Source organism: Anoplopoma fimbria, chromosome 5, assembly GCF_027596085.1.
Source record: "Anoplopoma fimbria isolate UVic2021 breed Golden Eagle Sablefish chromosome 5, Afim_UVic_2022, whole genome shotgun sequence".
NCBI lineage: Eukaryota > Metazoa > Chordata > Actinopteri > Perciformes > Anoplopomatidae > Anoplopoma > Anoplopoma fimbria.
Window position 1 is genome coordinate 13,955,058 of NC_072453.1, and position 18,002 is coordinate 13,973,059.

Sequence of the window (18,002 nt, forward strand, 5' to 3'; positions counted from 1 at the left end):
GGATGGAAATGAAATGATATAACTCCCCGCTCCTGTGCACCGCAGAGGATGTGGGGGGGGGAGCGAGATACATTTTTGTACATGTTCATAATGAAGACATTTTCTTCTTATCTATTGCTGCTTTGTGTTTATTGGAGTAGGAGAGCAGCTTCTGGCAAAAGCAGGGGGTGTTTTTTTTTATGGAAGGGAGGGAGTTTTGATGCTGTGGCACACTCTGTATGTATGTGTATATGTGTACGTGTGTTTATGTCAGCCTTTTCCCTGCGTGGGTGCACTGTGTACCCATGCACATGTTAGTGTGTATGTGTGTCTGTTAATGACCCTGTAAAATGACAAGCTGAGCTGGCAGTGAGAGTACAGCCGACGGTCAGGAAGAGAGAGAGGGAGAGGAGGTAGGAGGGTTCAGATGGAGGTGGAGGAGGATGGGGGGTGTAGTATGGTTGCGGTTGCGGGGTCGATCGTTCCACTGTGATTCACCATGCTGTCATCAGAGGAACGGGGGCCCCTGAGTGGCCCTCTCTGTTCCCACCTGAGAGGGCTTGCAAATGGAGGGGCCGCGCTGTCATTATTTACAGCCCGCAGCTCCTAACCTTGGATTCGGAGCTCATCACGGCGAAGAGAAAATCAGATAGGACTTGACGTGTACCCGAGCCAGTGACCTTGATAAGTGTGAGGTGCCTGCAGCAAGAGGTTAGGGAAGAAGAGCTCGCTTCTGTCGGCTTTCACTGAGGATTTGCGTGTGCGTGTTTGTACTTGTTTGTGTATCACAGCCAGGTGGGGAGGAAGGAGGTTGTGGGGGGGCTAAATGACCGAGCCTAGACTCATGGGTCAAAATTCAGCGTTCATATGTGGCATTATTACTATTTATTTAGTTGGCACTAGTGATGAAAAGAAAAGTATTATTTTGATTATCCCTCAGGCGGCAACCCCAAATTCTGCCAGTGAAGCCAATGCGGAAACTTGCATTCTCTCTACAGGCCAGCAGGGGGCGACTCCTCCGGTTTCTCACTTGATTGATTACCTGATTAAACATTGTAAACATGAGTTTATGGTCTCAAGGACTAGTTTCAAGTATTCGTCAATTCAGCATGATGGTCATTTAGTAAATGATGGTCTATAATTGACCATAAAGCCAGTTGCAAAAAGTCAAAATGGCGAAAAAGATGGCGACAGCAAAATCACATAAACTCAAAGATTCACAATGGCACAAACCAATGGGTGACATCATGATGACTATGTCCATTTCTTATCTACAATTTATGTTATCACTTTAAAGTTTGCCAATTATCTGTGAACAACATCAAACATTTGCTGATTGCAGCTACTGGTAAACTCTTCTGTGTTTGGTATCACTCAAAATTGAATACTTTGCTAAACACGCAATTTGAAGGTATCGTCTAAGGCCAAGGGAAATGAGGGTGAATTTTTTCCCTTTTTAAAAATCAAAGGGATTAATGGATAATGCAGCCTGATTTTGTTATCTGGTAAAAGCCACAAGGACAGCTATGTTTGATTATTTATATGTTTTGTTTCTCCATTTGATTATGTTTTTTTTTTCCATTTGAAGTAGTTAGAAACGAGAGGGGAGAAAGCGCCATAACAGGGGAGAGCATCTCTGGATGGGTGATGAAAATGCATTTTTCTTCCCCCAACCGAGATGCTATTTGGTCGTGTGAAATGATTAATTTCACACGTATACAGGTCATCCCCAAAAGCAGCAACATCTCATTCACAAGGGGCCCCCGTCAGCAACAAAACAGAGGCTGCAATAAAATGAGCAAACAGCAGCACGTACTGTACGTCAATAAATCTTTGGAGGTTAAACCTGAGCGCTGTAGAATTTGAGCAGCAACCCCCCAACCCCCCCTCTCATCAGGTAAATGTCACTGAGTACATCAGGACTGTCAAGACCAAAAAAATGGCCGACAAGCAGTTCAGGGAGTGTCCTGTGGTAGCAGGTACACACACACACACTCTCTCTCACACACACACACACACACACACACACTAACAGTCTGTGTTTGCATAAGTAGGATGGAGGCTTGAATTATGGGGTTTGTGTAAATAAGGAGATGAGACTGTTTTTAGCACACATGGAAGAGGGAGTGCTTGGATGAGAATAGTGCGTCTATGTGGAGTGGAATTGGTCTTGGGTTGTTTACGACAGCTCGCAGCCCTCATATATCACAAGCAGTATGTTTGCTGTGAAGCTACAGTTTGTATGCCATCTGCCTTAGCTGAACTTGACCCTTCAAACAGACTTATATTTTGTAAACTGAGCTCACTGTAACTGCTGTTTTTTCTTTATTTTCTCTTTCCTAGTGGATGATCCAGAATCCCCAAAAGGTGGCTACTTTCTTCGGGTGCATCGGCACCGACAACTTCGGGGAGATCCTGAAGAAGAAAGCCGCGGAGGCCCACGTCGACGCACATTACTACGAACAAAACGAGGAGCCGACCGGTACCTGTGCAGCCTGTATCACCGGGGACAATAGGTTAGCCACCTTTCAGTCAGCCCCTGACCAAGAAATGACCCTTTAGCAAAGATTTGAAATAGTCTGTCTGATTCATTTTTACGTCCTGAGGCAGGCAGTTCACTCCTCTGGGCTGGAAGTCATAACAGGGAATCATAGCTCAGCTCTCACATCAAAAGGAAAAAGAACAGCTTGAGTGTGTTTTTCCAGGCCCCCACTCAGTCTCTGCCGCCCCAGTGGGTTGTCATCCATCTATAGGCTGACAGTAGCAATGTGTTAGAGATGGCTGGGCTATCCCAGCTCTCACCTGTCAGCCTTCCTCGGCTGTAAAAAGGGGGCATTAGCATCTCTGGCGACTCTCGCGCTAGCATCATCATCAGCACGTCTGAGACGGCAGAGGTCAAACCCTGCGCACACACACACACACACACACACACACACACACACACACACACACACACACACACACACACACACACACACACATACACACATACACACACGCACATATCACTAACAGTGAGAGCTCCAGTTCATGATAGACCAGGTGTGGATCAATAACCGCCTTCTCTAAACACTCCGCTCCTTTGCAGCCCTTCATCCGCTGCTACTGGAGTTGTCAGTCAGTCAGCGGCTGGACCTCGACCGCCCCGGGAGCCGGCCCCGCTGAATGGTCTTAGTGGGCTTGTTTGATGTGGCTCTGACACCTGAAAAGGTCAGGTGCCGTGCTCGGGGAGACGAGCGCTGTAATATTTCTTACAGGTGTTTAACAGGCAGCTCAAGAGGCTAGAGGAAAGGTCTCCGACAGGGCCAGGTTGGAAGGTTGATGGCTTTGAAGGATTGGGAACCAGTATGTCACGGCCCCTAGGCTTTGATTAGTGCAAGTCTTCAAAGAAAATAAATCCACCTCCCCTGCTCAATCTGACAATATGAGTTCAGATCTGTGAAGTGGTTCATGTATCTATGATTAATTGCACTTTATTCAGTTCTTACATTTATAATCAAAGGTTCACTGAGTAAAACTTGTTTTACCCTAACATGAGTCTGTAAGGTAACCTTAGTGCTTCCTACAATATCAAATCAAGTGGTAAGTTCCATGTGTAAAACTAGAAATTAGTTTTGGTATTTTTAATTATATTGTCAAGTGGAAATTTTGTTGGAGAATACAACGCCTGAGAGTACAAGTTGTAGGGGAACAAAGGTTTTGTCACCATAGTTACACTGAAGTCTCCTTACAGAGATTGGTGCTTGATTTTTATTTCACTTTTAAAAGTGGTTCTGAATTGCATTATGTTTATGTAGAAAACTGGTTATTGGTAAAGTTTAACCAGTTTTCTTAAATAAAAGATCTCACAGAATCAGCAAAATTGCAAATTCCTGGAGGGACCGATCAGCGTTTTATTTTAGTGTTTCGGTATTACCTTTTTAAAGATGCGGTATCATCAGATCTAGCTAGCTCCTTGACAGCGCTGAGCCTTGCTCGTGTCTGTTGGACTTTCTTAGTAATGACACCCATTTGGTCTGTCATGCTTGTTCTAACCTTTGAGTCCATTACTGCCGCTCGGGTCAAGTGCAGTCCTAATCCTGCTGTCATATCGTAGCCGTCTTCTGATCAACTTAGCACACTGTAGCTCCACCGTTAGCAGCTTTTTCCTCGCCGTGTGACAGCGGACCTTTTCCTGTAGCAGCACCCACCTATCGTATGATCGCCTAACAGCTTCCCTCTAAGTAGCGATGATGGTTGCACTCATTTTGATGGCCGCTCATAAAGCGACAGCACACAAGGACTGACTAATGAGCTATATTGAGATAATGCCACATGCCTCACTTCCAGCTCCCACCACTCACTACTCAACTCAAGTGTTCATTTAGTAATGCATTTCTGTTGTTTCTCACCTTCGCTAACAATGGACCACTTTTTTCAGGTGATTTGAGGATATGAATAATTTGTGTCTCATTGTTGGCCTTGAAAATCCCTTTTTTTTTTTTTTTTATCTGTGAGATGAAAGTAAGACATCCAAATGCCTTTTATTTCAACCTGGTTCAGACATTTTAAGAAACCATTATCATCCTTTTTATATTTTGAAAGAACAAAAGGAAAGTCCGGGGCCAGAGTGTTTTTTAGGGATGTTTTTGAGACAAAATTAAGATGGATGATAAGCGAGGTGGAAGATTTATGGGGTCTGTCTCTGCAGGTCCCTTGTTGCTAACCTGGCAGCGGCAAACTGCTACAAAAAGGAAAAACACCTGGACTTGGACAGCAACTGGGAGCTGGTGAAGAAAGCCAAGGTTTATTATATTGCGGTAAGTGAGACCCTCTACATTCAAAATAACTGTTCCCCGACTCCATTGCCAGAGGAGGACAAAATGTTAAGAGGCTTTATTCAGGAAATGCCTGAGCGCGCCTTCTGCATTGTCAGTATAGCCATTCATCCTTTGTCGAGTGAAATGAGCTATGTTACCTATTGAGACAATGCAGCTCCATTCTCCATGTTCACCCCCTTCGTCTTTGTGCATGAAGCTGCAGCACACTGTGAAATTGTTCTACATGTAATGCATTCATTCATTTCTTTTTTTTTCTTTTTTTTACGTGAAGACAAGCCAACAGGTGCTGTGAAAGTGTGAAAATTGATTATTCAAGTTCATTCGGCTTTACGCCCTCCTACACAATCAAAACACACACATACGCAGATTGAGGAGGACAGATGTGCCCTTAGACATTCACACACACTCAAGCTGCACCACTGAGGTAATGTCTTCACTTACAGCTTCTGGGGGTAGGATGGCCTGCCATGCTCACGTTTCACTGTTTGGGATTACATTTAATTCTGGCAGATCAACATTTTCTCTGATCTCCAGTCAAGATGATAGCCCTGAAATTGCACCGCATTCCACGTCTCTAAGCAGTTCATTATCGGCATAAATCAGCATTATAGCCCAGCCATCAACATACTCCTTGGCATATTGTCCCAAGTGAAAATTCACAATGGTCCCACTGTTGCCCACAAGCCCTCTAAACACGAGTGTACTGGAGTCCAATAATGATGGAGGTTTCATAATTAGCCGCCCAGTCGCAGAACCCCCCCTCCTCCTCCTCCTCCCGCCCCTAAAAAAAACACATCAATACTTGTGCCAGAAAGCAGATCAGTCAGTCCATCCTCCAGAGTTTGTGTGGTCTCATTTTTTTTTTAGCCTCTGCTTCGCATTAGCAAACACGGCACATCCTCTGCAAATTGGCAGTTGGGTTTTGCCCACATCCGACAGTCTTGCGCGCAGGGGAAAAGCTTCCGTGGGATTCGAGGAGGGATAGAAGGGCCACAAATGGGTGTTTGTCAGTGCTTGGAATCTCAAACGTCGTTTTATTTTTTTTTCAGCGTCCCTCCCGGGCCTCTTTGTCAAAACAGGGGGATCATTCGCTTTATTAGGGTCCCATTCGCACTTCTAAAGTACTTAGCCAGATACACTGCCACAGCTATTCCCACTTAATACTGTGTGGCGTGTCTAGACCGGTGTTCACTAAGGCCTCCTCTCTCCATTAACCTTGTCGAGAGCACTCAGATGTATTTACCCAATTTACAGCCAGATTGTACATTTTCTCTCGCCCGCTCCCTCTCTCTCTCTCTCTCTCTCACTGTACCAACCTCTGCTGTGTATTAATGTGCTTTGTTGATTTTCATTAAACGACCGCTGGGCGGTTAAAAAGCAGTCTTGTAAACTCTAATCTGTAAATAAATGTAATTACCGAATAGCGCACACGTGTGTATGTTAGCATGCGATTCTGCTTGCAGGTGCGTCCGTGTTTGCTGGAGCATGTGTGTTAAAGAGGTGATTGATGATTCCTGGCAGAGGCTCTCAAGGTGCCTGCTTCTATGTGGTGTGATTGGATGAAAACAGAATTATTAGAGGGCTCTTGCAGCCAGTCTGGCTCATCCGGCAGCAGCAGCGGTGGCAGCAGCAGCAGCAGGGCTGGTGGCAGACGCAGAGCAGGGAGGCAGCACTGCCATTTCTCACAAAGAGAGAGAGAGAGAAAGGGAGAGAGAGAATGTTGAACTCCTGCCAAATGTTTGGTGGCAGGCTGTTGCTAGGAAATCTGGGTCCTTAGGCAAATCGTTGCACAAAGACCAATAACAAAGGCGTGAGGAGGAAGAAGGAATGGCTAAACGCATTTCAGACTGAGGATATCTCTCTCTTTCTTTTTTGTGCGAATGCCATTGCTGCTGCAATGATGTTTACAGTTATTTTATCCCCCGACGATTGTGAACATCAGAAATGGAGGGTGATGCATTGTGTGAAGGGGGAGATGATGAGTGACTGTAATTGGTGGGGGTGATGTGTGCGTGCTGGCCCAGTTAGCCTCTCCCCCCTGCTTCCCTTCACTCCCTCTTTCCGTCCATCCCCCTTGGCCCTCTATGGACACCCCCTCCTCCTCCTCCTCCTCCTCCTCTTCTCCTTTTGCTGTCTCCTTTGCCCCCCCCCCCCCCTCCCAGTCTCTCAGACACACACATACACTTGCTGCTAAACACACACAGCATGCACGCACACATTCTGCAGCATACCACTGGCTTGTTTTTCTTACCACTGAGCGCTTTGCCCTGTAATTTGATCTCCACTGCTTGATGCATCCTCCATGATGCCACTTTGAATTAACCTATGGCGCCACAGCTCTCCTTAGCCCCGGCTAATAAAATGGCCTCTCCTAACTTATGCCATTTGCATTCAGGGGGAAAAAAAAAAGAAAAGAAGCACTTGGTCCATCTCATGGTTGTGCACGGAGCAAGTAACAGAAATGAAGACAAGGGGAGACAGACAAGACAATTGACTGTGAAAAGGCCTGTTAATGACTGGGCACAGATGGTCAGAAATAACCCCAAGGATAGACGGAGGAGACACTCGCCTCCGCCAACTGGCTTGATACACAAAACTCACCCAATGAGACACAAGCTGCAGTGCTGTTAGGTCACAAACCTGATCACAGCTGCGGACGCTGTTCGTCTACGCCCTTAGCTAATGGCGCCATCCCCGTTAGCCTGCGAGAGGTTAGCCACGCCCGAGGAAAACAGCTAGCCCACCTCTTTTTATAAAAAAAAAAATTCAAATGGAGCTGCAACTTGGAGTTGAATGCTTCATGCTGTTAACACTGGCACACTTCATATAGCATTAATTGGCAGTTGTATTCTTGCCCTCGCTGCAGGGGAAAGCTGAGTTCAGCTTCAGTCACCGTAGCATAATATGCAAGAAAAAGAGGCGAAGGGGAGGGCAGAAGCAGGGGGAAAAAAGCGCAATACTGGCACCACAAGCAGCACGTCAGCCTGCTTACACTCCAGAGTGGCACACACATACACACACACACACACACACACACACACACACATTGTTACTCCGCCCCACCAGCCCCAGCAATTTGCAGCCAAAAAAGCGAAAGGGAGAGGTTTTTCCACACACACACACACACACACACACACACACACACACACACACACACACACACACACACACACACACACACACACACACACACACACACACACACACACACACAACTAACTGACAACTCATCAGCCAGCCGAAGGGCTGATTAGCACAGAGGTGACTGCGGCTGTGTCTCTGTCCAACTCAGAGGACCACACTGTCCTCACGCTGACCTTGAGCTCCCTTTCACTCACTTCCTCTATCCTTTTTCTATACCACTCTCTCCCTCCTCTCCCTCTCACCAATGCTCTTTATCTCCAATATTCCATCCCTTCCTCTGTCTCCATCTCCTCCCTCCTTTCTCCCCTCTCCTTCTCTGTCTTTTCTCCCTTTCCTCTCCACTCTGTACTGCACCACTCTGCACTGCCCCTGTCCTTCCACATAGCCAGGGAGGGATCACGAGGCAAAATGCAGGCAGTGGAGGGAAAGAGGGAGGGAGGGGAGGGAAGAGAAGTGGAAGGGGGAGAAAAAAACTGGCAGGCTCCCCCTTTGTCTGCAGGCGATCAGTTACAGTCTTGGTTGCCGATGAAATTTAATCCCCACCGCATTTACATGCCAAGTTTGACTTCTGGCAAGCCTTATTAAATAGATTTGTAAATCATTTCATCTTGATTAGAATCTGTTCTCAAGGGATCAACATTTTTTTTTTTTTTTTTTTTTTTCGCCTTGCTTGTGTTTTGTTATGTGCACAATCTGTGCCCGCTGGTGTTCAAAATTTGAAAGTCAACCCTTTGGTGGTGGTGTTATTTTTCTGTGCGAGTTGAGTGTGAGCAGTAGGTTTAGGGGGACAAAGAGCGATGGGTGCCAAGTCCCGTCCGTCAGCGGCCAAGCCACTGTGTCAGCATGTCTCCCATCTCTGGAGGTCATGTTGGTGGGCGAGCAACCGCTATGATGTGTACTCTCTTTATTAGGCTGACACCACCATGTCTTTAGCACGGAACAATGTCATTTCAAATTGTGTCTAATCAAATGGCATTTTGTAATTGCCAGCAAGCATCTTATGAATATGAATTCATAATTGTTCAATTACAAGCCGACTGCATCATATTTATTGGCTTTTTTTTATTTATTTCTTCTTCTCCCGCTGGCCTGGGCCAATTATAGGATTTAAATCTTGAGGCAATCAAGTGATAAGGGTGAGGCGTTTAGTGTTTGCTGTCACTATATAATTCTCTTGAATGTTAAACATGCATCTGGGAGGGCTGTATTTGTCAGAAGGCTGTGCGTGGAGGTGCACCTGCCTAATTGAGTGGTAATGAGCTGTCAGGAGTGCGGGCTTGGTGATTGGCTCTTGGCGGGGCGTCCCGTGCCAGTGGGACGCACTGGGGCTGGCCCGGCCCTGCTGGAGGATCAGCCAGCTCCTCAGCCCTGCAGGCCTGAGTGGGTGGAGCATGGTAAATTAGGGTGGAGAGGCCAAATGATGCTGGCTGTGGAGACGTCCTGTGGCTTTCGCTCGTCTGTGGGATTTATTTAGGTTGTTTACAATTATCCTCACTCCTGATTTGGTTTTATATATTTTTGTCAATGGGGGAGGGAGATGTTTTGCTCAAGTCAATGTCGCAATACTGCACTCTAAGCATTCAGAATTAAAACTCTTGAATTATATTTTGACTTAAGGACACTATGTGTATATGTGATTATTTTGAATGTGTTCATAGAAAACCGTGACAGTCCTGTGCTGCATCACTTTGTTTTTACTGCAAAGTTAACTATTGTCTGCCATTTTATTAGTGTCTGAAAAGTGTGAGATTTATGTAATGCATCAAATTATATTGATTTTAAAATGAAAGGATGTATGACTCGACACCTCAGTAATGAGTCAGTTAAGTTGCGACATGATGATGATAATGCCATAAATGTATTTCACACTTTAAATAAAACGATTGAGTGTCCATAATATAGTGAGAAGTGAATAAGGCATTGAGGGAAAAATTGGTGCATTTTTTTCCAGTTCATTAATTCTAAATTTTCCGAAACAAATACAAAAGTACTCATTATGCAGATTGTTATTATTATTATTATTATAATTATAAAGGCATTTTATTACTGGATTATTATTACTGATGGTTTTTGTCACAAATAGTTGAGATTTAGCCAACTTTAAAGGCAGAATGAGTAGGATTTGTCTGTTTCAGTTTGTAAACAGAAATACAGATGTTGGCTCCTTTTCCCCGGCTCCTCAACACTACAAACTCACACAGCCTGACTGCTTCTGGGGTTAAGGTGATTTTCAGCAGTGGAATCACTGTAGTTTCAGAACAAGCTTTGTCCCCTTGGTTTTTGACTTGCTATTTGCGTTTTTGTCAGTTTCTTGTCCGCCATTTTTATAGCTTCCTCTTGAATGGGTTCTTTCAATCGTGCACCTAATTGCTACTTATTTTTAGAGGATAACACCCAGGAAAAGTACCAAACACAGCAATATAAGAAAATCAGGTAGGATCAGAAACGGCAGATAGAGACCCGGCCTCACAATTCTGATCATAAGTGATGATTGAGAGGGATTATTTTTGTCTCTACATTGTTTTGTTAGGAGCATCCTTCCCATTTTGCATTTGACTTCATGAAAAACTGTTAGTACTCTGCAAAAAGACATCATATTTTATCAAATGATCTTATGCTTCATGTAAATTCTACAAAATAACTAGAAAGAGAGGTTCGATAAATATAGTGGAGTATATATAGAATATTTCCCTTAGAAACACAGTGGAGTAGAATTAGGAAGCATAGAATTGAAATACTCTGTACCCACTTTTTTTATTTAACTGCATACATCACACTGAATGGCGTCTATTGCACTTTGTTTGGACTCTTGCAAGCTTACAGGCTTTAGTCCATATTACTCTACCAGCATGCAGTGACTCTCTCCTTGTACACCTACGTTACCTTGTAAAAACAGTTTTTCTTCTTCAGCGGGGAAAACACCATGTCCTTTCACCCCGGATTACTGTGTGCATCTGCTCCACAGGCAGCACGTCTGTTTTCCTCTGCCTTGCTGCAAAAGGGATGAAATAGTTCAGACTTAATGATATTTCTACTTTCCTTCACCTTGTCCCTTTACTCCCTCTGCATCAAAGCAGTGTGTGTGTGTGTGTGTGTGTGTGTGTGTGTGTGTGTGTGTGTGTGTGTGTGTGTGTGTGTGTGTGTGTGTGTGTGTGTGTGTGTGTGTGTGTGTGTGTGTGTGTGTGTGTGTGTGTGTGTGTGTGTGTGTGCGCCTTTTTATTCATGAGACCAAGTTGTGAAACGTAGAACACTGTTTCAGTCCCATACTTGGATGTTGTGACCATTTGTGCGAGTTCCACCGCTTAATTGAATAGACTGAGTAATTATTTGTCAAGTAATGCTGAGCAGAAAATAAATAGCCACTTTGCGGCCGTGAATTGTGCCTGATGGCCATGTGTTGATACTCTCACCAGGGAGAGTAAAAACCTGCTCTACTGGCTAAGTATCTGATTAAGATTCACATGATGAAACGCTTTAGGATAGTGTGTCTCCTGGGCAAAGATAGTGAGTAGAGTTAAGTGTCAGACGCTGTTATATTGTCACGCTGGAGCATAAAGCCTCCACTGAATAAATGTTGCTGGAATATTCTCACTACAAAACCAAAATCCAGCAGCACTCGGGTCAACATGACAGTTTTTTTTTTCGAAGTGGCCTTCAAAGAATCGCCACAGATGTGCATCGCTGTGTAGCAGATGCTGGACACTGTTGTTTTGAGAATTGTTGCCCTCTGCAAGGTTTCAGTTTTCCCTTTTATGTCGCTGTGATTTGTTTATGGGCTGTAATAAGCCCGTGTATCGCTTCCTTCTGCCTCTTTTTGGCCTTGATCCATGTCAACTGCCAGTAAATGTTTTTTTTTACTCTCCCTCTAAGACTAATACCTTCTGAGGATAATATGTTTTGTAATGATATGATAAATCATTCATTTAAATTGTAAGATATTCTTCATATTACAGCTACATTTTCATACTATTAATAACCCACGTATAAATACCCATACACAAGTTTCTTCCGTTATAAATAAAAACCGAAGTGTGAAGTAGGTTTTTTTTATATATGGTGTTGTATGCGGAAATATTTTTTCGCTTTGAGCAATAACTTCTTTGATTCTCTGCTGGTTGCCTGGCAACCATTTAATGATGAGAAGAGTCCCAAGAAGTCACGTGCACTTCCTCAAAAAAGAGCCTCCATACAACCACAACTTGTTGTTTGAACACTGTGTACTCATAAGACATAAACAAACTATATATTATGTGTTTATTAGGGGCCTTTAGACGTGCTGGTCAGGCATGCTAGCTGTTTCCTACTGGTCCCAGCCTTTATGCTAAGCTAAGCTAACCATCTCCTGGCCACAGCTTTGTACTCGACGGACAGATATGACAGTGGTATCGATCTTCAAATACATGTATAAACCAAAATATCAATGATTATTTCTTTAGAGAGACTTTTGACATATTTTTCTCTAAAATGTATCAATAAACAAATGCTGCAACTAATGATTATTTTTGGTATTAATAGTTCTTTAATAGGTCTACAGCGAAAAATGCCCATCACTACTTCCCAGAGCCCATGGTGATTTAAAATACTGGTTGTGTCCGACCAACAATTATAAAATACTCAGTTTTCAATTATTACAACAGAAATAGAACCAGGAAATGTGCCAGGGATACTTGCTTGACAAATGCTGATTGATTGACAGATGGTTTGCCTACAGCAGCAAGCTGCATGTGTTTCAGTGAGCATGTCTGGGGTCAGCACATGCAGGGGTGGGACAGTGTTTATTTTTCATACATGGTCCCACTCAGACACAGGCTACTACTCTGACCTTATCTATTGTTTCTCAAGTGTATATTGTAAGCAGCTTTGGAGGCTTTATAGAGACTTAGCCGGCAGGGCTGCCGTTGCTCTGGTGGAACATTTGGACCTCTGGCAAGTGTCAGATTTTCAGCGGCACATTAAATCTCTTAACCCAGTTCTCTTTTTCCTCTCCCATTCCTCTATCTGTCTCTCTCTCTCTTTCTCTCCCCCCCCCCATGCTAACAAGCTGGCTGTGATTTCTTTTTCATGTGTGGCGTTGTTAGCCCTCCGCCATTTGAAAAAAAATATTTTCCCCAGCATCTAAACTCTTGTGCCAGTGGCCCCTGAGGGGAGGGGGAGCAGAGTGGAAATGCAGCCAGAGCAGCTGCACATGCACACCGACCGGGTAAGGTCCTCCAGTCGCACTGTGATGGAGACGCCAGAGCCACTTTGATTAGCATGTCCGTCCTCATTGGCCAGCTTGAATGTCATGTACCGTGAGCCCAGTCGTCTAATGCCTCAGCTGGCCGCTCCCTGCAATGACTGATAGGGTTGCTTGTTCCAGTGTGGAGTGGAGAGCGCCAAAAGTGCCAAATGATTGTCCTTGGGTAAATAAAAAGCAGACATCTTTCCTTTTTGATGTTCTTCATGTGCGTGCCTTATTTTCCGACGCTGTGGCGCAATCACATTTGAAAGTATTTTGTGCTCGCAACATAACAAGGGGGAACCAATCAAAACAATAACTGTGGTTCCTTTTGACAAAGCCCTCGGCTCACAATTGTCAGAAGATGTAAGCTGACTCATCCACACAAGAAGGGCATGTATCCCTGGGAGCGAGGGGCAAAAAAGCTATGATGAATCTTCCCCTCTGTGCTCTGCTCTCTCCACTGAGCCAGCATGGATTAATTACATGACTAGTAGCTAGTTTAGTCCCATTATTTATTTTTTCTAATGAATAATTTTACTCTCACTCTCCGCCTGGATTTTATTCTGCTCAGGACTTTTTCGGCTTCGCCCCGTGGAAATAAGAATGCATTGATTATTTTCCATCTCGCAAATATCCCACCGACTGAGGAATAACATGCCTTTCCCCTAATTGGTTTGTTTATCTTGAGCAACAGACTCCGGGTTTGTTTGGACGCTGGCTGGCATCCACACACTGCACCGCTCCTCAGCATGATTACTCACCTTGGGAGGAGGCTGCTGGAGCAAGGTTGATGTTCCCCGCATAGACATCAGGCTGTCATTCTCCCCGCTTATGTGACATCATTTGCCAAGACAGATTTGTTACAGGAAAAATAAATTCAGGCCTAAAAAGGGATTGATTTAAGGACAGGCTGTGAGTGGAAAAAAAGGCGACAGGAGGGATGGGGGCTCCCAGACACATTTCACCAGTGAGAGGGCTCGGGCCGGATCCAAACAAGCTGCCAACAGAAGATGGATTCTGGCTTCATGTATAATTGATAAACTGTATGTTCTAGGTGTCAGCTTTAAAGAGAGAGCTAGGACTATATCAGGAAGCTATTTTTCCTCTCTGAGGCGAGCATCATTTTTATTTTGTCCTCCCCCGTTCTCTGGCTTATCTTCCCAGTTCAGAAAGCCCCGTTGAAAATTATCGTTTTCTTTGAAGACGACGTTCGGGAAGTGCGGCTTTAAAAGCACATCCTGTTCCTCCGCCTATTAAGAGTGCGAGTCCAGGGCAGATAGCCATCTGCAAAGTTGACTGTACATCCTGAGTTATCAGGATTAGCCATCTCGCTCTTGACACCTAGCACATTAATATTAGCTATGGGGGACTCTATCCTGCTGAAAGCAGCATAAAAGGATTAATGCAGCGCTTATCCTTTTGGAAATAATGCCCTTTATTGAGCGGATTTGACACTGTAAAGGCTAATGATGACATTCAGTGGAGCCAGAATAAGTAATGGGGCATCATCCCGTGTCAGGCAGCCAGAATAGTCGCTATTTGCATTCCGACGGCTCAAACTGTATTGATTTTGCTGAAGGCGTTCGGTTGTTTTTCCTCTGCGGCAGTAAGAAAGTGTTACTCAATCATCAGCGTCCTGTAGCTAATGACAGTCATCTCCCTGTAGGCCCAATGACATGCTTCGCTCATTGTCATATTGTACGCTCCAATCTCACCTCTGAGCACTTTGAGCTGCAGCAATTACTGTACATGAAACACAATATGCCAGTATGTCACCCTGCCTGTCAGTCACGCACAGACTATGGGGTTAATGTGGCTTTGCCCACTGACTTTAATAGTAGTACATTTCTGTCCTGCCAGTCAGATCTATGAGTGGCATCGTACAGTTTGTACCACAAAGGCTGAACTATTTGAGGGGCCCAGAGGAAGGTTGAATAACAACTGTGTGCCCTATAATTTCACTTCGACACAATATAATAGCTGTTAAAAGCAGATTTCTATTGTGTTTTTATACCGGACTTGAAGTGCAAAAAGGAGCCTGATTCGTATTATTTTTCTTTCTATATCACGTGCACTTGACTCTGAACATGGCTGGATGTGTAAACAGGAAACATGGCTGCATGGGGTAGCCGGATCCCGTCACAGTGAGAATTTAAATCAAGCTCAAGCGATTGCAATTCAGCGGAAGAGAGTCTCCTTGAACCCCCTAACATGATTTGGTTATAAAGAGGTTAAACAACTGTAATAATAAATCTGTTGATGTGCCATTTCGTATCGGGCGTTATAACACTGAGGGGCAGACAAGTGGCCATCAGGGCCACCTGAGAACATTCGCTCTGTTCTTTCTGCTAAATTGCCGCTTCCCCGAGGTGTTTTTCTTTAGCTGACAATATAGTAACCTTATCAATCACAGCTGCTTCCCTCTCTCTCCCAAGGACTTGTGTTGATACGTTCTAAGTGCACTCTCTTTTAGCGGTTTTAATGGGAATATTGCACGCTCATTTCGGCGATGCCTCCCTGTTTCTTAATGAGCTGATAAAGCCCCAATTACGGAGGCAAATCCTGATTTCTGATTTGCATTACCGACTCTTGTTTCACCGCACACGGCGGAAATGCACATGATTGAGGTGCCGAGCTGCTGGCCTGCCTTCCCAGAGACTTGCATGCTGCGCGTTGATGTGCATGTGCAGGGACACAGGAGATGGACAGATTAGATTAGATACAGTAGATGCCGCACGGCCCCGGCCGTTTGTGCGTGGAATGTGATTTAGTTGGGAGGTTTGAGACGGGCTGTGAGGCTGCTATGGGCTCTGTGATGGGTGAGGGGACAGACTGACAGTGACAGTGGGGTGGTAATGGCTCCGAATGAGGAGGAATGGCCCCTGTAAGGCCTCCTCTCCCAGTGGCAGAGCAGAGCAGAGCAGCCCTGTCCAAATACACTGCAAAATGAATTCTTCTCTACACCTGCGTGGGGTTTTTTTCTTTTTTATTTTGAGGCTATTTATAGCTTCACCAATCTTAGGAGAAATTGTGAGAGAAATGGAAAACGCTTCCCTTAAAGAAATCCAGCCTTCACTTTTATTAAGTATCAGCAGCTGCAGTGACGCCACAGCCCATCAGATGTTGAGACATCAGTGGACTTAAAAATAAATAAGAGAATGTTGTATTACATATGCAGTTTTTTTATTTTTAACAGGATCCTGAACAGATGGCCAAAAGGGAGACACAAAGTCTGATCAAAGTAGACCTCTGGATGCGTGATCAAAGATGTGGACAGATCAGTTTGAGTTCACTTGCATGTGATTTCCCAGGTTTGTTTTTCAGACAGCCACATATTTGCCTCTCTTGCCCCCTGTGCCCATTTTTCTCGTCTCTGAAACTGAAACATCATGTCTAGAACTTTGGCTGGGGAGCTCTGCGGTTCATGAAAAATGCATCCACTCGCTCTTTTTCTAACTCTTCGCCTCTGATACCCTTGTCATATCATATCCATGTCATGTCAGTGCATGTGTGTGTGTGTGTTAATTATGTAGCAGGCGATATATTGATGCATCTCAACTAGACGTTCTATGTATATAACTCACCCGTCAGTGGGAAATATACACAAGACTTAATTAAGGATGAGAAGACGCTTTAATGTTTAGCCTTGTGAGTAAATAATTCTAAGCCTGTGTTTACAGGAAGCGTTTTTTTCTTTCTTCCTGTTTCTCTCTTGGGCTCAATTTTTTTTATTCGCAGCCTCCCTCTGTTCAGCCCTTGTGGTCACTTTTTCCGGTTCAACTGAGGCGTTTGACCCGCCCGGGTTTAGCCATCTTTTAGTCCGCCGAGCTCACAATCGCTCAAAGTATTATCGACAAACAGCACCCAGTTGCACCTTTTTTGAGGTGTCCCAAATCGCAAAGGTAATTTATTTCTTTGCAAGCAAAATTATGCATGAGTAAGAGGTCATATTGGAATATAAAAATTGCTCAGCATTTGCACACATCCTGCCAGATCTTGTGTGGGATATTTGTTTTTCAGTTTATGACTCCTCTCTCTGCTGTAATCTTATGGAACTGTGATAGTGACTTGAATATATTCCCTCACCAAATGAATATCAGGAGGGAACACAGTTCTGGATGGTTCCTCTTGAAATACAGCTGTTTCCCTCCGGACCTCTTCCTCCTTCTGTAACTAATGGTCTCTCAGGATTAAAACCACTACAAACACTTCAGAGATGTTAACCTTCTTCCAGGACCTCATTCAAAAGTTGCATTTAAAAGGGAAAAAAGACTTTCACACCTGTTATGTATAATCCCAAATCTGATACCCGTGTAACTCTCAGATATAGATTAAGTACATGCTATGAAAGCATTTTTTTCAGTTGGTAACCACCATTGAGCCAGTGCATTTCATAATGCTACAATGATTGTTTTACAGCGTTGTGATTGCAGCGCTTTGGCAGGGATAATTGTAACTTCAAAGCGCTGATCCGTGAGTGTAGCCCGGGGATAGGTTTCTGGAGAAGCTGACACTTCAGACGTATTATGAAGCCATCACGTCTAATTTGCACAGGCCTCTTTTGTAATTTACCCCCAATTCAGAGGAACAGTCTCCTGCTCTGCAGCACAATGCGCACTCTGCTTGCATTGTTCATGCTCATTGGAAGAGACACTGAGTGAATGAGTCTTGGAGCTCAAATAATGCGCAGCACTGTTCGTGTCATATTTGTTGCTGTGTAATGGCTCCTGATTTATAGTTTCCTGCGGCGTCTTTTTTTCCGGTTTGGTGCAGAGCAGACATCGCTGCCCGGTGTACAGCGACTGCTTTCTGTGCATCCAGTCCAAGCAGCTTGTTTA

General features: G+C 44.4%; 1 protein-coding gene across 2 annotated transcripts in view; it reads left to right on the top strand.

The window, feature by feature from the left end:
* adkb (adenosine kinase b) overlaps positions 1–18,002 on the top strand; it is a 100,933-nt gene that overhangs the window by 40,117 nt on the left and 42,814 nt on the right. For both annotated transcript variants that reach the window (XM_054598894.1, XM_054598895.1), the window contains exons 5-6: positions 2,323–2,495; positions 4,670–4,778. In XM_054598894.1, the coding sequence (XP_054454869.1) occupies positions 2,323–2,495; positions 4,670–4,778 (282 nt within the window). The remainder of the gene's footprint in view (positions 1–2,322; positions 2,496–4,669; positions 4,779–18,002) is intronic.